Consider the following 22,298-nt stretch of genomic DNA (forward strand, 5'->3'; position numbering starts at 1 on the left):
TTCAACTAAGGGGCTTATTATAGCACTACAACTAAGGGGCTTATAGCACTACAACTAAGGGGCTTATAGCACTACAACTAAGGGGCTTATAGCACTACAACTAAGGGGCTTATAGCACTACAACTAAGGGGCTTATAGCACTTCAACTAAGGGGCTTATAGCACTTCAACTAAGGGGCTTATAGCACTACAACTAAGGGGCTTATAGCACTACAACTAAGAGGCTTATAGCACTACAACTAAGGGGCTTATAGCACTACAACTAAGGGGCTTATAGCACTACAACTAAGGGGCTTATAGGAGGCTTATAGCACTACAACTAAGGGGCTTATAGCACTACAACTAAGGGGCTTATAGCACTACAACTAAGGGGCTTATAGCACTTCAACTAAGGGGCTTATAGCACTACAACTAAGGGGCTTATAGCACTACAACTAAGGGGCTTATAGCACTACAACTAAGAGGCTTATAGCACTACAACTAAGGGGCTTATAGCACTTCAACTAAGGGGCTTATAGCACTTCAACTAAGGGGCTTATAGCACTACAACTAAGGGGCTTATAGCACTTCAACTAAGGGGCTTATAGCACTTCAACTAAGGGGCTTATAGCACTTCAACTAAGGGGCTTATAGCACTTCAACTAAGGGGCTTATAGCACTACAACTAAGAGGCTTATAGCACTACAACTAAGGGGCTTATAGCACTACAACTAAGGGGCTTATAGCACTACAACTAAGGGGCTTATAGCACTACAACTAAGGGGCTTATAGCACTTCAACTAAGGGGCTTATAGCACTACAACTAAGGGGCTTATAGCACTACAACCAAGGGGCTTATAGCACTACAACCAAGGGGCTTATAGCACTACAACTAAGGGGCTTATAGCACTACAACTAAGGGGCTTATAGCACTACAACTAAGGGGCTTATAGCACTACAACTAAGGGGCTTATAGCACTACAACTAAGGGGCTTATAGCACTACAACCAAGGGGCTTATAGCACTACAACTAAGGGGCTTATTATAGCACTACAACTAAGGGGCTTATAGCACTACAACTAAGGGGCTTATTATAGCACTACAACTAAGGGGCTTATAGCACTACAACTAAGGGGCTTATAGCACTACAACTAAGGGGCTTATAGCACTGCAACTAAGGGGCTTATAGCACTTCAACTAAGGGGCTTATAGCACTACAACTAAGGGGCTTATAGCACTTCAACTAAGGGGCTTATAGCACTTCAACTAAGGGGCTTATAGCACTACAACTAAGGGGCTTATAGCACTACAACTAAGGGGCTTATAGCACTACAACTAAGGGGCTTATAGCACTACAACTAAGGGGCTTATAGCACTACAACTAAGGGGCTTATAGCACTACAACTAAGGGGCTTATTATAGCACTACAACTAAGGGGCTTATAGCACTACAACTAAGGGGCTTATAGCACTACAACTAAGAGGCTTATAGCACTACAACTAAGGGGCTTATAGCACTACAACTAAGGGGCTTATAGCACTACAACTAAGGGGCTTATAGCACTTCAACTAAGGGGCTTATTATAGCACTACAACTAAGGGGCTTATAGCACTACAACTAAGGGGCTTATAGCACTACAACTAAGGGGCTTATAGCACTACAACTAAGGGGCTTATAGCACTTCAACTAAGGGGCTTATAGCACTTCAACTAAGGGGCTTATAGCACTACAACTAAGGGGCTTATAGCACTACAACTAAGAGGCTTATAGCACTACAACTAAGGGGCTTATAGCACTACAACTAAGGGGCTTATAGGAGGCTTATAGCACTACAACTAAGGGGCTTATAGCACTACAACTAAGGGGCTTATAGCACTACAACTAAGGGGCTTATAGCACTACAACTAAGGGGCTTATAGCACTTCAACTAAGGGGCTTATAGCACTACAACTAAGAGGCTTATAGCACTACAACTAAGGGGCTTATAGCACTACAACTAAGGGGCTTATAGCACTACAACTAAGAGGCTTATAGCACTACAACTAAGGGGCTTATAGCACTTCAACTAAGGGGCTTATAGCACTACAACTAAGGGGCTTATAGCACTACAACTAAGGGGCTTATAGCACTTCAACTAAGGGGCTTATAGCACTTCAACTAAGGGGCTTATAGCACTTCAACTAAGGGGCTTATAGCACTACAACTAAGGGGCTTATAGCACTACAACTAAGAGGCTTATAGCACTACAACTAAGGGGCTTATAGCACTTCAACTAAGGGGCTTATAGCACTACAACTAAGGGGCTTATAGCACTTCAACTAAGGGGCTTATAGCACTTCAACTAAGGGGCTTATAGCACTACAACTAAGGGGCTTATAGCACTACAACTAAGGGGCTTATAGCACTTCAACTAAGGGGCTTATAGCACTACAACTAAGGGGCTTATAGCACTTCAACTAAGGGGCTTATAGCACTACAACTAAGGGGCTTATAGCACTACAACTAAGGGGCTTATAGCACTACAACTAAGGGGCTTATAGCACTACAACTAAGGGGCTTATAGCACTACAACTAAGGGGCTTATAGCACTACAACTAAGGGGCTTATAGCACTACAACTAAGGGGCTTATAGCACTACAACTAAGGGGCTTATAGCACTTCAACTAAGGGGCTTATAGCACTACAACTAAGGGGCTAAGGGGCTTATAGCACTACAACTAAGGGGCTTATTCAGGTTTGTTAGCAACTGGACAAAATCATGCTGCACTGCAGGTGGGGCAGATGTAATATGTGCAGAGAGAGTTAGATTTGGGTGGGTTATATTGTTTCTGTGCAGGGTAAATACTGGCTGCTTTATTTTTACACTGCAATTTAGATTTCAGTTTGAACACACCCCACCCAAATCTAACTCTCTCTGCACACATACCTCCCAACTGTCCCGATTTTCACGGGACAGTCCCGTTTCTCTAACGTCCTTGAGGATGCTGGGACTCCGTAAGGACCATGGGGAATAGACGGGCTCCGCAGGAGACAGGGCACTTTAAGAAAGCTTTGGATTCTGGGTGTGCACTGGCTCCTCCCTCTATGACCCTCCTCCAGACCTCAGTTTTTACACTGTGCCCAGAGCAAGATGGGTGCACTGCAGAGAGCTCTCCAGAGTTCTCTGCCTGAAAGCATTTTTGTTTGGATTTTTCTTTCTACTTTTTACTACTTTTTCACAGGGAGCACTGCTGGCAACAGGCTCCCTGCATCGAGGGACTGAGGAGGGAGGAGCAGACCTTCTTGTCTAAGATAGGCTCTGCTTCCTCAGCTACTGGACACCATTAGCTCCAGAGGGGGTGTACGCAGGTTCTTACTGGGCGTCCACCCCCGGAGCCGCGCCGCCGTTCTCCTCACAGAGCCAGAAGTACAGAAGTCAGAAGACGTCTCAGGCGGCAGAAGCCTTCAGCTTCACTGAGGTAACGCACAGCACTGCAGCTGTGCGTCATTGCTCCCATACACCTCACACACTCCGGTCACTGTAAGGGTGCAGGGCGCAGGGTGGGGCGCCCTGGGCAGCAATATAAACCTCTGCATGGCAAAAAGACTATATACATGTACAGGTGGGCTCTGTACATGTATATAAAAGAGCCCCCGCCATATTTTACTAAGTTTGAGCGGGACAGAAGCCCGCCGCCTAGGGGGCGGGGCTACTCCCTCAGCACTCACCAGCGCCATTTTCTCTCCACAGCACTGCTGAGAGGAAGCTCCCCGGACTCTCCCCTGCTTACACACGGTGAAAGGGTGCTTAAAAGAGAGGGGGGGGGCGGGGGCACATAATTGGCGGTTTACATATTACACAGCACTGCTGGGGAAAAACATTTTGTGTTGGTCTCCAGGGTTATTGCGCTGGGGTGTGTGCTGGCATACTCTCTCTCTGTCTCTCCAAAGGGCCTTGACAGGGATACTGTCTTCAGAAAAGGGGTTCCCTGTGTGTGTGAAGTGTGTCGGTACGCGTGTGTCGACATGTTTGACGAGGAAGGCTCGCTTACTGTGGAGGGGGAGTGTTTGAATGTCAGGTCGCCGTCGGCAACGCCGACACCGGAATGGGTGGATATGCTGAATGTCTTGAATGCAAATGTCAATCTATTGCATAAAAGGTTAGACAAGGCAGAAGCTAGGGATCAGTCAGGTACCCAGTACATGCCTGTCCCTGAGGCGCCAGGCCCGTCGGGGTCTCAGAAGTGCACCATATCCCAGATCGATGACACAGATACCGACACAGATTCTGACTCTAGTGTCGACTATGAAGATGCAAAATTACAGCCGAAGGTGGCAAAAGGTATTCGGTATATGATTATGGCCATTAAAGAGGTTTTGCATATTACTGAGGAACCCCCTGTCCCTGACACGAGGGTACACATGTATAAAGAGAAAAAGCCTGAAGTCACTTTTCCATCATCATTTGAATTAAGTGAATTGTGCGAAAAGGCTTGGGACTCTCCAGATAGGAGACCACAAGTTCCCAAAAGGATTCTTATGGCGTATCCTTTTCCACAAACTGATAGGATACGCTGGGAATCTTCACCAAAAGTGGACAAGGCGCTGACACGCTTGTCCAAAAAGGTGGCACTGCCTTCTCAGGATACGGCTTCCCTCAAGGAACCGGCTGATCGCAAGCAGGAAATTACCATGAAGCACATTTACACTCATTCAGGTACTATTGCTAGACCGGCTATGGCGTCGGCCTGGGTTTGTAGTGCGGTTGTGGCATGGGCAGATTCCTTATCTACGGAGATTGACACCTTAGATAGGGATACCATTCAAATGACCATTGGGGGTCATTCCGAGTTGTTCGCTCGGTATTTTTTTCTCGCAACGGAGCGATTAGTCGCTAATACGCATGCGCAATGTCCGCAGTGCGACTGCGCCAAGTAAATTTGCTATGCAGTTTGGTATTTTACTCACGGCATTACGAGGTTTTTTCTTCGTTCTGGTGATCGTAATGTGATTGACAGGAAGTGGGTGTTTCTGGGCGGAAACTGGCCGTTTTATGGGTGTGTGTGAAAAAACGCTACCGTTTCTGGGAAAAACGCGGGAGTGGCTGGAGAAACGGAGGAGTGTCTGGGCGAACGCTGGGTGTGTTTGTGACGTCAAACCAGGAACGACAAGCACTGAACTGATCGCACTGGCAGAGTAAGTCTCGAGCTACTCAGAAACTGCACAGAGAAGTATTTTCGCAATATTGCGAATCTTTAGTTCGCAATTTTGCTAAGCTAAGATTCACTCCCAGTAAGCGGCGGCTTAGCGTGTGCAAAGCTGCTAAAAGCAGCTTGCGAGCGAACAACTCGGAATGACCCCCATAGAGCATATCAGAGATGCTGCCTTGTATATGAGGGATGCTCAGAGAGACATTTGTTTATTAAGCTCCAGAATAAACGTTATGTCTATTTCTGCTAGGCGGCTCTTGTGGACCCGACAGTGGACGGGAGATGCCGATTCTAAGCGGCATATGGAGTCCTTGCCGTACAAGGGGGAGGAGTTGTTTGGAGAAGGCCTCTCGGACCTTGTCTCTACGGCTACGGCTGGTAAGTCGAATTTCTTACCTTATGTCCCCCCGTAGCATACAAAAAAGGCACCTCATTATCAAATGCAGTCCTTTCGTTCCAATAAAAACAAGAAGGTACGTGGATCATCCTTTGTTGCCAGAGGGAAAGGCAGGGGAAAAAAGCTGCACACAGCTAGTTCCCAAGAGCAGAAGTCCTCCCCTGCGTCTGCAAAGTCCACCACATGACGCTGGGGCTTTCCGAGGGGAGACAGATCTGGTGGGGGCTCGTCTTCGTTTTTTCAGCCACGTCTGGGTTCAATAGCAGGTGGATCCCTGGGCAGTAGAGATTGTTGCTCAGGGATACAGGCTAGAATTCGAAGACTTGCCTCCTCGCCGGTTTTTCAAATCGGCTCTGCCGACTTCCCCAGTCAGAGAGGGAGTCAGTGTTGACAGCAATCCAAAAATTGTATGTTCAACAGGTGATTGTCACAGTTCCTCATCTCCAGCAGGGAGAGGGATATTATTCAACCCTGTTTGTGGTCCCGAAACCGGACGGTTCGGTCAGGCCCATTTTAAACCTGAAATCTCTGAACTTGTACTTGAAAAGGTTCAAGTTCAAAATGGAATCACTCCGGGCGGTCATCGCCAGCCTGGAGGGGGGGGATTGGATGGTGTCCCTGGACATAAAGGATGCATACCTTCATGTTCCAATATTCCCCCCCCCCCCCCCCCCCCCATCAGGTGTTCCTGAGATTTGCAATGCAGGACTGTCACTACCAATTTCAGACGTTGCCGTTTGGGCTTTCCACAGCCCCGAGGGTTTTCACCAAGGTAATGGCGGAAATGATGGTGCTCCTGCGCAGGGGGTCACAATTATCCCATACTTGGACGATCTCCTAATAAAGGCGAGATCTCGGGAGAAGTTGCTGGACAGCGTGTCTCTGTCCATGAAGACGTTGCAGCTACACGGCTGGATTCTCAATATACCGAAGTCCCAGCTAGTTCCTACAACGCGTCTGACCTTTCTGGGCCTGATCCTAGACACAGACCAGAAAAAGGTTTTTCATCCGATCGAAAAGGTTCAGGAGCTAATGACCATGGTCAGGAACCTATTGAAACCAAAGAAGGTTTCAGTGCATCAGTGCACGCGGGTCCTGGGGAAGATGGTGGCTTCATACGAGGCCATCCCTTTCGGCAGATTCCATGCGAGGACTTTTCAATGGGACCTCTTGGACAAGTGGTCCGGGTCCCATTTACAAATGCATCAAAGGATCACCCTGTCTCCCAGGACCAAAGTATCTCTCCTGTGGTGGCTGAACAGTGCTCACCTTCTAGAGGGTCGCAGGTTCGGCATTCAGGACTGGGTCCTGGTGACCACGGACGCAAGCCTCCGAGGCTCGGGAGCAGTGGCACTGGGAAGAAATTTGCAAGGTCTCTGGTCAAGCCTGGAGACTTGTCTCCACATCAACGTCCTGGAGTTGAGGGCCATATACAACGCCCTGCGTCAAGCGGAGAACTTACTTCGGAGAAGACCGGTTCTGATTCAGTCAGACAATGTCATGGCAGTGGCTCATATAAACCGCCAAGGCGGAACAAGGAGCAGAGTGGCCATGGCAGAAGCGACCAGGATTCTACGCTGGGCGGAAGGCCATGTAAGCGCGCTGTCAGCGGTGTTCATCCCGGGGGTGGACAACTGGGAGGCGGACTTCCTCAGCAGGCACGACTGCATCCGGGGGAGTGGGGACTTCATCAAGAAGTCTTTGCACAGATCGCGGATCGGTGGGGCCTGCCTCAAATTGACATGATGGCGTCCCGTCTCAACAAAAAGCTAAAGCGGTATTGCGCCAGGTCAAGGGACCCTCAGGCGGTAGCGGTAGACGCTCTGGTGACACCTTGGGTGTTCAGATCGGTCTATGTGTTTCCTCCTCTTCCTCTCATACCCAAGGTGTTGAGAATTGTAAGAATAAGCAGGGTCAGAACAATCCTCATTGTTCCATATTGGCCACGGAGGACTTGGTATCCGGAACTGAAAGAGTTGCTCACAGAAGATCCGTGGCCTCTTCCTCTAAGGCAGGACCTGCTGCAGCAGGGGCCCTGTCTGTTCCAAGACTTACCGCAGCTGCGTTTGACGGCATGGCGGTTGAACGCCGGATCCTAGCGGAAAATGGAATTCCGGAGGAAGTCATTCCTACCCTGATCAAGGCTAGGAAAGACGTGACGTTGAAACATTATCACCGTATATGGCGGAAATATGTTTCTTGGTGTGAGGCCAGAGCTGCTCCTACGGAGGAGTTCCATTTGGGCTGTCTACTTCACTTCCTTCAAACAGGAGTGACCTTGGGCCTAAAATTAGGGTCCATAAAGGTCCAGATTTCGGCCTTATCCATTTTCTTTCAAAGAGAATTAGCCTCTCTTACTGAGGTACAGACTTTTGTGAAGGGGGTGCTGCATATTCAGCCTCCCTTTGTGCCTCCGGTGGCGCCTTGGGATCTTAACGTGGTGTTACGTTTCCTCAAGTCACCTTGGTTTGAACCACTTAAAACTGTGGAGTTGAAATACCTCACGTGGAAAGTGGTCATGTTGTTGGCGTTAGCTTCGGCGAGACGTGTTTCAGAATTGGCGGCTTTATCGCATAAAAGCCCATACTTGGTTTTTCACGTGGATAGGGCAGAGTTGAGGACTCACTTTCTGCCAAAAGTGGTCTCATCTTTTCATGTGAACCAACCTATTGTCGTGCCTGTGGCTACAAGGGACTTGGAGGATTCCGAGGCCCTGGATGTAGTCAGGGCTTTGAAGATTTATGTGACCAGAACGGCTCGGATCAGGAAGACTGAAGTTTTGTTTGTTCTGTATGCGGCCAACAAGGTTGGCGCCCCTGCTTCAAAGCAGACTATTGCTCGCTGGATCTGTAACATGATTCAGCAGGCGCATTCTACGGCAGGATTGCCGTTACCGAAATCGGTTAAGGCCCACTCCACTAGGAAAGTGGGCTCATCTTGGGCGGCTGCCCGAGGGGTCTCGGCATTACAGTTGTGCCGAGCAGCTACTTGGTCGGGGACAAACACCTTTGCAAAGTTCTATAAGTTTGATACCCTGGCTGAGGAGGACCTCCTGTTTGCTCAATCGGTGCTGCAGAGTCATCCGCACTTTCCCGCCCGTTTGGGATCTTTGGTATAATCCCCATGGTCCTTACGGAGTCCCAGCATCCTCAAGGACGTTAGAGAAAATAAGATTTTACTCACCGGTAAATCTATTTCTCGTAGTCCGTAGTGGATGCTGGGAACTCCGTAAGGACCATGGGGAATAGACGGCTCCGCAGGAGACTGGGCACATCTAAAGAAAGATTTAGGACTATCTGGTGTGCACTGGCTCCTCCCCCTATGACCCTCCTCCAAGCCTCAGTTAGGACACTGTGCCCGGAAGAGCTGACACAATAAGGAAGGATTTTGAATCCCGGGTAAGACTCATACCAGCCACACCAATCACACCATATAACTCGTGATAGGAACCCCGGTTAACAGTATGATAACAAATGGAGCCTCTGAACAGATGGCTCGCCATAACAACCCGATTTTTGTAACAATAACTTTGTACAAGTATTGCAGACAATCCGCACTAGGGATGGGCGCCCAGCATCCACTACGGACTACGAGAAATAGATTTACCGGTGAGTAAAATCTTATTTTCTCTGACGTCCTAGTGGATGCTGGGAACTCCGTAAGGACCATGGGGATTATACCAAAGCTCCCAAACGGGCGGGAGAGTGCGGATGACTCTGCAGCACCGAATGAGAGAACTCAAGGTCCACTACAGCCAGGGTATCAATTTTGAAGAATTTTGCAAACGTGTTTGCCCCTGACCAAGTAGCAGCTCGGCCAAGTTGTAAAGCCGAGACCCCTCGGGCAGCCGCCCAAGATGAGCCCCCTTCCTTGTGGAATGGGCTTTTACAGATTTAGGCTGCGGTAGTCCACCGCAGAATGCGCAAGCTGAATAGTGCTACAAATCCAGCGCGCTATAGTCTGCTTAGAAGCAGGAGCACCCAGCTTGTTGGGTGCATCCAGGATAAACAGCGAGTCAGTTTTCCTAACTCCAGCCGTCCTGGAAATATAAATTTTCAGGGCCCTGACTACGTCCAGTAACTTGGAATCCTCCAAGTCCCTAGTAGCCGCAGGCACCACAATAGGTTGGTTCAAGTGAAAGACTGATACCACCTTCGGGAGAAAGTGAGGACGAGTCCTCAACTCTGCCCTATCCATATGGAAAGTCAGGTAAGGGCTTTTTCATGACAAAGCCGCCAATTCTGACACATGCCTGGCCGAAGCCAGAGCCAACACATGACCACTTTTCATGTGAGATATTTCAAATCCACGGTTTTAAGTGGCTCAAACCAATGTGATTCCAGGAACTCCAAAACCACATTGAGATCCCAAGGTGCCACTGGGGCACAAAAAAAGGGCTGAACATGCAGCACTCCCTTACAACGTCTGAACTTCAGGCTGACCTCCTTCCTGGCTTTGATCAGGATAAGAATGACTTCCTCCGGAATGCCTTTTTCACTCAGGATCCGGCGTTCAACCGCTATGCCGTCAACGCAGCCGCGGTAAGTCTTTTAACAGACAGGGCCCCTGCTGCAGCAGATCCTGTCTGAGTGGCAGAGGCCATGGGTCCTCTGAGATCATCTCTTGAAGTTCCTGGTACCAAGCCCTTCTTGGCCAATCCGGAACAATGAGTATAGTTCTTACTCCTCTTTTTCTTATTATCCTCAGTACCTTGGGTATGAGAGGGAGAGGAGGGAACACATAAACTGACTGGTACACCCGTGATGTCACTAGCGCGTCCACAGCGATCGCCTGAGGTTCTCTTGACCTGGCGCAATACCTTTTTATTGAGGCGGGACGCCATCATGTCCACCTGTGGTCTTTCCCAAAGGTTTACCAGCATTTGGAAGACTTCTGGATGAAGTCCCTATTCTCCCGGGTGGAGTCTGCTGCGGAAGTCTGCTTCCCAGTTGTCCACTCCCGGAATGAACACTGCTAGTGCTACCCCATGATTTTCCGCCCAACGGGGAATCCTTGTGGCTTCTGCCATTGCCCTCCTGCTTCTTGTGCCGCCCTGCCTGTTTACATGGGTGAGCACCGTGATGTTGTCTGATTGGATCAGTACGGCTGGTTTTGAAGCAGGGGCCTTGTTTGGGTTAGGGCCTTGTAAATGGCTCTTAGCTCCAGAAAATTTCTGTGAAGTGAAATCTCCTGTTTTGACCACAGTCCTTGGAATTTCACTCCCTGTGTGACTGCACCCCAGCCTGAAGGCTGGCATCCGTGGTCACCAGGACCCAGTCCTGTATTACGAATCTGCGGCTCTCTAGTAGATGAGCCCTCTGCAGCCACCACCGCAGCGACACCCTGGTTCTTGCCGACCGGGTTATCCGCTGCTCTATCTGGAGATGGGACCCGGACCATTTGTCCAACAGGTCCCACTGGAAATTCCTTGCGTGGAACTTTCCTAATGGAATTGCTTCGTACGAAGCTACCATTTTTTCCCAGGACTCGTGTGCATTGATGTACCGACACCTGTCCCGGTCTTAGGAGGTTTCTGACTAGAGATGACAACTCCTCGGCTTTTTCCATTGGAAGAAACACTTTTTTCTGGTCTGTTTCCAGAATCATTCCCAGGAACAGAAGACGTGTCGTCGGGACCAGCTGTGACTTTGGAATTGAAAATCCAGCCCTGCTGTTGCAGCACTTCCCGAGAAAGTGCTACCCCCTTACCAACTGTTCCTTGGAGCTCGCCTTTATCAGGAGATCGTCCAAGTACGGGATAATTAAACTCCCTTCTTGCGAAGGAGTATCATCATTTCGGTCATTACCCTGGTAAAGACCCTCGGTGCCGTGGATAATCCAAACGGCAGCGTCTGGAACTGATAGTGACAGTCCTGTACCACAACCTTGAGGTACTCCTGGTGAGGAGGGCAAATGGGGACATGCAGGTAAGTATCTTTGATGTCCAGAGAGACCCTGTAATCCCCCTCGTCCAGGTTCGCAATAATCGCCCTGAGCGATTCCATCTTGAACTCGAATCTTTTGTTATATGTGTTCAAGGATTTTAAATTTAAGATGGGTCTCACCGAACCGTCCGGTTTCGGTACCACAAACATTGTGGAAAAGTAACCCTTTTCCTGTTGAAGGAGGGGTACCTTGATAATCACTTGCTGTGAATACCGTTTTTGGATAGCCACCAACACTGCCTCCCTGGCAGAGGGAGTTGCCGGTAAGGCAGATTTTAGGAAACGGCGGGGGGGAGACGTCTCGAATTTCAGCCTGTACCCCTGAGACACTGTTTGAAGAACCCAGGGATCCACCTGTGAGAGAGCCCACTGTGCGCTAAATCTCTGAGAGGGGCCCCCACTGTACCCGGGTCCGCCTGAGCAGCCCCAGCGTCATGCTGTGGACTTACCGGACGCAGGGGAGGACTTCTGCTCTTGGGAACTAGCTGTGTGCTGCAACTTTTTCCCTCTACCTTTTCCTCTTGGCAGAAAAGATGAGCCTCTAGTCCTCTACTTTTCTGGGGCCGAAGGGACTGTACCTGATACTACAGTGCTTACTTTTGCTGTGGGGTAGCTTGTGGCAAAAGTTTTGATTTCCCAGCCGTAGCTGTGGAAACGAGGTCTGAAAGACCATCCCCAAACAGTTCCACCCCCTTATAGGGCAAACTGCCATGTGCCGTTTTGAATCGGCATTGCCCGACCATTGCCGAGTCCATAACCCCCGTCTGGCGGCAATGGTTTTACATATCGCTTATTAGTGATGCCAGTCGGCAAATATCCCTCTGTGCATCACGCATGTATAAGACAGCGTCTTTTATATGCTCTATTTTCAGCAAAATATTGTCCCTATCTATAGTATAAATATTATCCGACAGGGAATCTGACCACGCAGCTGCCGCACTGCACATCCATGCCGAGGCAATAGCAGGTCTCAATATAATGCCCGTGTGTGTGTATATAGCTTTAAGGGTAGTTTTCTGCTTTCTATCAGCAGGTACTTCAGGGCGGCCGTATCCGGAGACGGTAGTGCCACCTTTTTTAATAAGCGTGTAACCGCTTTATCTACCCTAGGTGGTATTTCCCAACGTGACCTATCCTCTGGCCGAAAAGGGTACGCTGCTTAGAAATTATCAATTTCTTATCGGGGGAAGTCCACGCTTCCTCACACACCTCATATCAATTCCTCAGATGCAGGAAAACTACTGGTAGTTTTCTGTCACCAAACATAATAGCCTTTTTTGTGGTACCTGGGGTATTATCAGAAATGTGTAATACATTTTTCATTGCCTCAATCATGTAACGGGTGGCCCTACTGGAAGGTACACTAGTCTCATCGTCGTCGACACTGGAGTCGGTATCCGTGTCAACATCTGTGTCTGCCATCTGAGGTAGCGGGCGTTTTAGAGCCCCTGATGACATTTGAGACGCTTGGACAGGCACAAGCTGAGCAGCCGGCTGTCCTATGTCGTCAAACCTTTTATGAAAGGAGTTGACACTGTCACGTAATTCCTTCCTTAAGTCCATCCACACCGGTGTCGACCCCGCAAGGGGGTGACATCCCATTCACAGGCATTTGCTCCGCCTCCACATCATTATCCTCATCGTACATGTCGACACAGCAGTACCGACACACAGCACACACACAGGGAATGCTCTGACAGAGGACAGGACCCCACAAAGCCCTTTGGGGAGACAGAGGGAGAGTATGCCAGCACACACCAGAGCGCTATATACCACAGGGATATCACTATACAGAGTGTTTTTCCCTTATAGCTGCATAATATATTTATACTGCGCCTAATTTGTGCCCCCCCCCTCTCTTTTTAACCCTTTTCTGTAGTGCAGGACTGCAGGGGAGAGCCAGGGAGCGATCCCTCCAGCGGGGCTGTGAGGGAAAATGGCGCCAGTGTGCTGAGGGAGATGGCTCCGCCCCTTTTTCGGCAGACTTTCTCCCGCTATTGTAAAAGTTCTGGCAGGGGTTAATAAACACCTATATAGCCCCTGGGGCTATATATGGTGTCAGTTCGCCAGCCAAGGTGTTAATATTGCTGCTCAGGGCGCCCCCCCCCCCCCCTAGCGCCCTGCACCCATCAGTGACCGCAGTGTGTGGTGTGCATGAGGAGCAATGGCGCACAGCTGCAGTGCTGTGCGCTACCTTGGAGAAGACAGAAGTCTTCAGCCGCCGATTTTCCGGACCACCTTCTTGCTTCTGGCTCTGTAAGGGGGACGGCGGCGCGGCTCCGGGAACGGACGACGAGGTCGGGTCCTGTGTTCGATCCCTCTGGAGCTAATGGTGTCCAGTAGCCTAAGAAGCCCAAGCTACCACCACTTAGGTAGGTTCGCTTCTTCTCCCCTTAGTCCCTCGGTGCAGTGAGCCTGTTGCCAGCAGGTCTCACTGAAAATAAAAAACCTAACATATACTTTCTTCCTAGGAGCTCAGGAGAGCCCCTAGTGTGCATCCAGCTCAGCCGGGCACAGAAATCTAACTGAGGCTTGGAGGAGGGTCATAGGGGGGAGGAGCCAGTGCACACCAGATAGTCCTAAATCTTTCTTTAGATGTGCCCAGTCTCCTGCGGAGCCGTCTATTCCCCATAGTCCTTACGGAGTTCCCAGCATCCACTAGGACATCAGAGAAAATAAGATTTTACTTACCGGTAAATCTATTTCTCGTAGTCCGTAGAGGATGCTGGGCGCCCGTCCCAAGTGCGAACTTCTTCTGCATGACTTGTATATAGTTATTGCTTACATAAGGGTTATGTTATAGTTTTCGGTGATACCGTGGCTATGTTGTTGTTCATACTATTAACTGGGTAAGTGTATCTTAAGTTATACAGTGTGATTGGTGTGGCTGGTATGAATCTCGCCCTTAGATTTACAAAAATCCTTCCTCGTACTGTCCATCTCCTCTGGGCACAGTTTCCCTAACTGAGGTCTGGAGGAGGGGCATAGAGGGAGGAGCCAGTGCACACCCAGAATCCAAAGCTTTCTTAAAGTGCCCTATCTCCTGCGGAGCCCGTCTATTCCCCATGGTCCTTACGGAGTCCCAGCATCCTCTACGGACTACGAGAAATAGATTTACCGGTAAGTAAAATCTAAATTTTTTGGGGACTGTCCCGCTGTCCCACACGCGGGCCGCAGTGTCCCGTGGTGGGGGGGGGGGAATGTTAGGAGTCTCCTGCACTCACTGGCGGTGAATAGACGCTGTGCAGGAGATAGGGCAGACAGGGAGAGAGGGCATGCCAGCGGCTCACCGAGCGCTGGGCATGCCCCTCAGTGACGAAATCGGGAGCGTGGCTCGCGATCGTGTGTCCTCCCGTGAAGTCACGCCCCCTTTCCCATAGGCCACGCCTTTTTTCGGGAGCGCACGCGGCTTCGCGTGTGTCCCTCTTAGAAGGCGAACAAAGTTGGGAGGTATGCTGCACATGTTACATCTGCCCCACTTGCAGTGCACATGGTTTGGCCCATCAGGGTGCTTTTTTGGTTAACTATCAAACCTGAATAAGGCCGTAAAGCATACCTCCCAACCGTCCCGGTTTTTGCGGGACAGTCCCTTTTTTTGGGACTGTCCCACTCACGGGCCACAGTGTCCTGCAGTGTGGGGAAGGGGGGGGCAGTTGGGAGGCTCCTGTCACTCTAATTTACTTAGCAGAGCAGCAGTGTATAGATGCTGTGCGCAGCATCTGTTCTCCAGAGACAGAGGAACGGGGGCATGCCTCCACAGTCACAAAAACGGGCGCGTGGCTTGTGGTTGTGGCATTCCTGTGAAGCCACGCCCTCTTTTACATAGTACATGCCCCCTTTTTAGGCGGGCTTGGCAATGAGTCCCTACTTATGGATCCTTGATGTTTGGAGGTATGCCTAAAGCACAAAATATTAAACAGTAAGAGCTACTAAGTCTAACCTTGAGATTTTTACCATTTTCTTTTTGACACTGCTATATTTCTTGCAATGCTTCTCTGCAGACAGTGGAGTCGCTGAAAGTAAAATGTACACAGACAGGAAGTTGTGTGATCAATAAAGCTACAAATAGTAACCAATCTCCTTTCATTATTTCTTCCACAGATGCAAGTGCCTGCGAGAAATGTGCGACGGATTACTGGTCCAACGAGAACCACACATCCTGCATCGCCAAAGAGATTGAGTTCCTCTCCTGGACAGAACCCTTCGGGATAGCCCTCACAATGTTTGCCATCTTGGGAATATGCCTTACCTCCTTTGTGCTAAGCGTTTTCATAAAATTCCGCAACACGCCCATTGTCAAGGCAACCAATCGGGAGCTCTCGTATCTACTCCTCTTCTCCCTGTTGTGTTGCTTCACTAGTTCCTTGTTTTTCATTGGAGAACCCGAAGACTGGACATGCCGGTTGCGGCAGCCGGCTTTTGGCATCAGCTTCGTGCTGTGTATTTCCTGCATTTTGGTGAAGACCAATCGCATTCTTCTTGTGTTTGAAGCCAAGATCCCCACCAGCTTCCACAGAAAGTGGTGGGGGGTGAACCTGCAGTTTCTCCTTGTGTTCCTGTGCACCTTTGTGCAGATTGTGACCTGTATAATTTGGCTTTACACAGCACCCCCCAAGAGTGCTAAAAATCACGAAGATGAGATCATTTTTGTTATATGTAATGAGGGATCATTGATGGCTCTGGGGTTCCTTATTGGCTACACATGTCTGCTGGCAGCCGTCTGCTTCTTCTTTGCTTTCAAGGCCCGGAAACTGCCCGAAAATTTCAATGAAGCCAAATTTATCACTTTCAGCATGCTCATATTCTTCATTGTTTGGATATCCTTCATTCCGGCTTATGTGAGCACCTACGGAAAGTACGTGTCGGCCGTTGAGGTCATTGCTATCTTAGCCTCCAGTTTTGGCTTGCTGGCTTGCATCTTTTTCAACAAGGTCTACATCATCTTATTCAAACCATCCAGGAACACCATAGAAGAGGTCCGCTGCAGCACCGTAGCTCACGCATTTAAGGTTGCAGCTAGGGCCACTCTGAGACGTAGCAATGTTTCCCACAAAAGGTCCAATAGCTTGGGCGGGTCAACGGGTTCCACTCCATCATCTTCAATCAGCAGCAAGAGCAACCATGATGAACACTTCTCTGTAGCAGATCGAGCCAGAGCCTGCAAACAGAAGGTGAGCTTTGGCAGTGGCACAGTCACCATGTCTCTGAGCTTTGAGGAACCCTCAAAGAATTCGGTGTCCAACAAAGGCACGAAATCCAAGAACTTGCTGGAGGGAAAGAACAGTGACGACAGTTTGATGAGGCACAGGGCTTTGCTCCGACACCAAAACAGTGATGGAGGTAGCGAGTCAAGCTTCAGAACAGCCTCCAACATTGATGAGTCACAGTCGCAGGAGTATGTCAGTCAAGTCATCCCAGATAACCAAAGTATCGAAGTTCCTTCAACTCAGATGGAGACTCTGAAGAACGACATTGATGGAGTTATCACAGATAACATGATTAAGTCTTAATAACGCTGTTAGGTCTTCATTGTTTGCATCGTCGGTGAAATTAATATACCACAGTATATTGTGTGAGACCTGAGTATGGTCAGACAGGAACAAAGACTTCCTTCTTCTGGAATACGAAGGACAGTTCTTGAAAGGATTGGTGGATCCTTCGAAGGGACATGCACCAACATTATTGGAGATTTCTCTCTCCGCCTTGTGTATTAATGTTAAATGAATGAGGGAACATTTAGTATTACATACATTGTCGTTTGTTTTGGTTAAACCCACACATACTGTACTCCCTGCTCCAGAGATTTCCTGTTCAATGTCAAATATATCCAGAAAACCTGTTTAAGCAATGGATCCATTATAGGTGAAATATTGCCCTGTGATAAATGTTGAATATGTATGTATGTGTGCGTGTGTGTTGTGTATGTGTGCGTGTGTGTGTGTCTGTATGTTTAGACCTGTGAATTACTGCTACGTTATATACAATTCCTGTGCTGTGAAGTGCGGAGAAGGAGTAGGTGTTCCGCCACTGGGCGATGCTGGTCTGTCTGCACTGATGATATTGGAAAATTATAAATAAAATGTACGTGTAGAACACAATGTCATAAACACTTTTTTCTAGGGAAATTCGTCATCTTGCCAAAAGTGAATGGCAGAAAGGTTTTACTACAGATAAAATACCGGCTAAGAATATACTAATCACGCGGGGGCTCTGCTACTTTATGGCCCTCATTCCGAGTTGTTCGCTCGGTAAAAATCTTCGCATCGCAGCGATTTTCCGCTTAATGCGCATGCGCAATGTCCGCACTGCGACTGCGCCAAGTAAATTTGCTATGCACTTAGGAATTTTACTCACGGCATTTTCATCGTTCTGGCGATCGTAATGTGATTGACAGGAAATGGGTGTTACTGGGCGGAAACAGGCCGTTTTATGGGCGTGTGGGAAAAAACGCTACCGTTTCCGGAAAAAACGCAGGAGTGGCTGTAGAAACGGAGGAGTGTCTGGGCGAACGCTGGGTGTGTTTGTGACGTCAAACCAGGAACGACAAGCACTGAACTGATCGCAGATGCCGAGTAAGTCTGAAGCTACTCAGAAACTGCTACGAGGTGTGTAATCGCAATATTGCAAATACATCGTTCGCAATTTTAAGATGCTAAGATTCACTCCCAGTAGGCGGCGGCTTAGCATGAGCAAATCTGCTAAAATCCGCTTGCGAGCGAACAACTCGGAATGAGGGCCTATATGTACATCATCCTGCAAGAATATCACTCCTATCTGAGGGCCTTAATCAGCTTCAGTTGCAAAATTGCAAATTCGCTAATCAGGCGCTTATCGTATAACTGCGCATGCGCTGCGACTGCACTGCATGTGCGAAAAGGGCAAAATGCATTCGCAATGCGATCACAGGCCCAGCAAAGTGCGATCACATAGCGACTGCCAGGAAGAGATAGTTTGTGGGGGGTTACATTGCGCTTGTGGGGAGAGGTTGGGAAAATGCGGGTGTATCATGGGCGTCCGTCTAATGGCAGCTGCGATTAAAAACATGGTGCTGCTGCAATAGCAGCTGCGTGTATCCTGCATATGCATGGGTCAACTGGAATTGTCGATGATAATCGATTTCTGCATATGCATCGCAATATTGCAAATGCATCGGTGGGTGTCTTATACCTCTCTAGGCGGCTCTTCACATGCGTTTTTTCAGCAGAAGCAGTTCTCAGAAATTCGCAATCGCAATAGCGATCCAATGCCCTAATGCCGTCACTACATGTGTGCTGAGAGTGAGGGAACACCGGGACTGTCTGTGTTACACGTGTCCTGAGAGTGAGGGGACACTGGGACTGTCTGTATTACACGTGTCCTGAGAGTGAGGGGACACCGGGACTGTCTGTATTACATGTGTCCTGAGAGTGAGGGAACACGGGACTGTCTGTGTTACACGTGTCCTGAGAGTGAGGGGACACCGGGACTGTCTGTATTACATGTGTCCTGAGAGTGAGGGAACACCGGGACTGTCTGTGTTACACGTGTCCTGAGAGTGAGGGGACACCGGGACTGTCTGTGTTACACGTGTCCTGAGAGTGAGGGGACACTGGGACTGTCTGTATTACACGTGTCCTGAGAGTGAGGGGACACCGGGACTGTCTGTATTACATGTGTCCTGAGAGTGAGGGAACACGGGACTGTCTGTGTTACACGTGTCCTGAGAGTGAGGGGACACCGGGACTGTCTGTGTTACACGTGTCCTGAGAGTGAGGGGACACCGGGACTGTCTGTATTACACGTGTCCTGCGAGTGAGGGAACACCGGGACTGTCTAAGTTACACGTGTCCTGAGAGTGAGGGAACACCGGGACTGTCTGTGTTACACGTGTCCTGAGAGTGAGGTGACACCGGGACTGTCTGTATTACATGTGTCCTGAGAGTGAGGGAACACCGGGACTGTCTGTGTTACACGTGTCCTGAGAGTGAGGGGACACCGGGACTGTCTGTGTTACACGTGTCCTGAGAGTGAGGGGACACTGGGACTGTCTGTATTACACGTGTCCTGAGAGTGAGGGGACACCGGGACTGTCTGTATTACATGTGTCCTGAGAGTGAGGGAACACCGGGACTGTCTGTGTTACACGTGTCCTGAGAGTGAGGGGACACCGGGACTGTCTGTGTTACACGTGTCATGAGAGTGAGGGGACACCGGGACTGTCTGTATTACACGTGTCCTGCGAGTGAGGGAACACCGGGACTGTCTAAGTTACACGTGTCCTGAGAGTGAGGGAACACCGGGACTGTCTGTGTTACACGTGTCCTGAGAGTGAGGTGACACCGGGACTGTCTGTATTACATGTGTCCTGAGAGTGAGGGAACACCGGGACTGTCTGTGTTACACGTGTCCTGAGAGTGAGTGGACATCGGGACTGTCTGTATTACATGTGTCCTGAGAGTGAGGGAACACCGGGACTGTCTGTGTTACACGTGTCCTGAGAGTGAGGGGACACCGGGACTGTCTGTATTACATGTGTCCTGAGAGTGAGGGAACACCGGGACTGTCTGTGTTACACGTGTCCTGAGAGTGAGGGGACATCGGGACTGTCTGTATTACATGTGTCCTCAGAGTGAGGGAACACCGGGACTGTCTGTATTACATGTGTCCTGAGAGTGAGGGGACCCCGGGACTGTCTGTATTACATGTGTCCTGAGAGTGAGGGGACACCGGGATTGTCTGTATTACATGTGTCCTGAGAGTGAGGGGATACCGGGACTGTCTGTAATACATGTGTCCTGAGAGTGAGGGGATACCGGGACTGTCTGTATTACACGTGTCCTGAGGGTAGGGGACACCAGGACTGTCTGTATTACACGTGTCCTGAGAGTGAGAGGATACCTGGACTGTCTGTATAACACGTGTCCTGAGGGTGAGTGGACACTCGGACTGTCTGTATAACACGTGTCCTCAGAGAGAGGGGACACCAGGACTGTCTGTATAACACGTGTCCTGAGAGTGAGGGGACACCGGGACTGTCTGTATAACACGTGTCCTGAGAGAGAGGGGACACCGGGACTGTCTGTATTACATGTGTCCTGAAAGTGAGGGGACACCGGGACTGTCTGTATTACACATGTCCTGAGGGTGAGAGGACACTGGGACTGTCTGTATTACATATGTCCTGAGAGTGAGGGGACACTGGGACTGTCTGTATTACACGTGTCCTGAGAGTGAGAGGATACCTGGACTGTCTGTATTACACGTGTCCTGAGAGTGAGGGGACACCGGGACTGTCTGTATCACACATGTCCTGAGAGTGAGAGGATACCGGGACTGTCTGTATTACACGTGTCCTGAGAGTGAGGGGACACTGGGACTGTCTGTATTACACGTGTCCTGAGAGTGAGAGGACGCCGGAACTGTATGTAGTACATGTGTCCTGAGAGTGAGAGGACACCGGGACTCTATATTACACGTGTCCTGAGAGTGAGGAGACACCGGGCTGTCTGTATTACACGTGTCCTGAGAGTGAGAGGACACCGGGACTGTCTGTATTACATGTGTCCTGAGAGTGAGGGGACACCGGGACTGTCTGTATTACACGTGTCCTGAGGGTGAGAGGACACTGGGACTGTCTGTATTACATATGTCCTGAGAGTGAGGGGACACCGGGACTGTCTGTATTACACGTGTCCTGAGAGTGAGAGGACAACAGGTCTGTCTGTATTACGTGTGTCCTGAGAGTGAGGGGACACCGGGACTGTCTGTATTACACATGTCCTGAGAGTGAGAGGATACCGGGACTGTTTGTATTACACGTGTCCTGAGAGTGAGGGGACACTGGCACTGTCTGTATTACATGTGTCCTGAGAGTGAGGGGACACTGGGACTGTCTGTATTACACGTGTCCTGAGAGTGAGAGGACGCCGGGACTGTCTGTATAACATATGTCCCGAGAGTGAGAGGACAACGGGACTCTCCATATTACACGTGTCTTGAGAGTGAGGAGACACCGGGCTGTCTGTATTACACGTGTCCTGAGAGTGAGGAGACACCGGGACTGTCTGTATTACATGTGTCCTCAGAGTGAGAGGACACCGGGACTGTCTGTATTACATGTCTGCTGAGAGTGAGAGGACACCGGGACTGTCTGTATTACATGTGTCCTGAGAGTGAGAGGACACCGGAACTGTCTGTATTACATGTGTCCTGCGAGTGAGGAGACACCGGGCTGTCTGTATTACACGTGTCCTGAGAGTGAGGGGACACAGGGACTGTCTGTATTACACGTGTCCTGAGAGTGAGAGGACACCGGGTCTGTCTGCATTACACGTGTCCTGAGAGTGAGGGGACACCGGGACTGTCTGCATTACATGTGTCCTGAGAGTGAGGGGACACCGGGACTGTCTGTATTACATGTGTCCTGAGAGTGAGGGGACACCGGGACTGTCTGTATTACACGTGTCCTGAGAGTGAGGGGACACTGGGACTGTCTGTATTACACGTGTCCTGAGAGTGAGGGGACACCGGGACTGTCTGTATTATATGTGTCCTGAGAGTGAGGCGACACCGGGACTGTCTGTATTACACGTGTCCTGAGAGTGAGGGGACACCAGGACTGTCTGTATTATGTTTGCCCTGATAGTGAGAGGACACTGGGACTGTCTGTATTACACGTGTTCTGAGAGTGAGGGGACACTGGGACTGTCTGTATTACACGTGTTCTGAGAGTGAGAAGACACCGGGAATGTCTGTATTACACGTGTCCTGAGAGTGAGGGGACATCGGGACTGTCTGTATTACATGTGTC

General features: G+C 49.6%; 1 protein-coding gene across 1 annotated transcript in view; it reads left to right on the forward strand.

Annotated features, from left to right (window-relative positions):
* Window positions 1-17,593, forward strand: part of CASR (calcium sensing receptor) — a 352,739-nt gene extending 335,146 nt beyond the window's left edge. Inside the window, exon 7 of the mRNA XM_063956826.1 lies at window positions 15,611-17,593. Coding sequence (XP_063812896.1) covers window positions 15,611-17,019 — 1,409 coding nt within the window. The 3' untranslated portion in view covers window positions 17,020-17,593. The remainder of the gene's footprint in view (window positions 1-15,610) is intronic.
* The last annotated feature ends 4,705 nt before the right edge of the window (window positions 17,594-22,298 follow it).

The sequence above is a fragment of the Pseudophryne corroboree genome, chromosome 2 (genome assembly GCF_028390025.1).
Source record: "Pseudophryne corroboree isolate aPseCor3 chromosome 2, aPseCor3.hap2, whole genome shotgun sequence".
NCBI lineage: Eukaryota > Metazoa > Chordata > Amphibia > Anura > Myobatrachidae > Pseudophryne > Pseudophryne corroboree.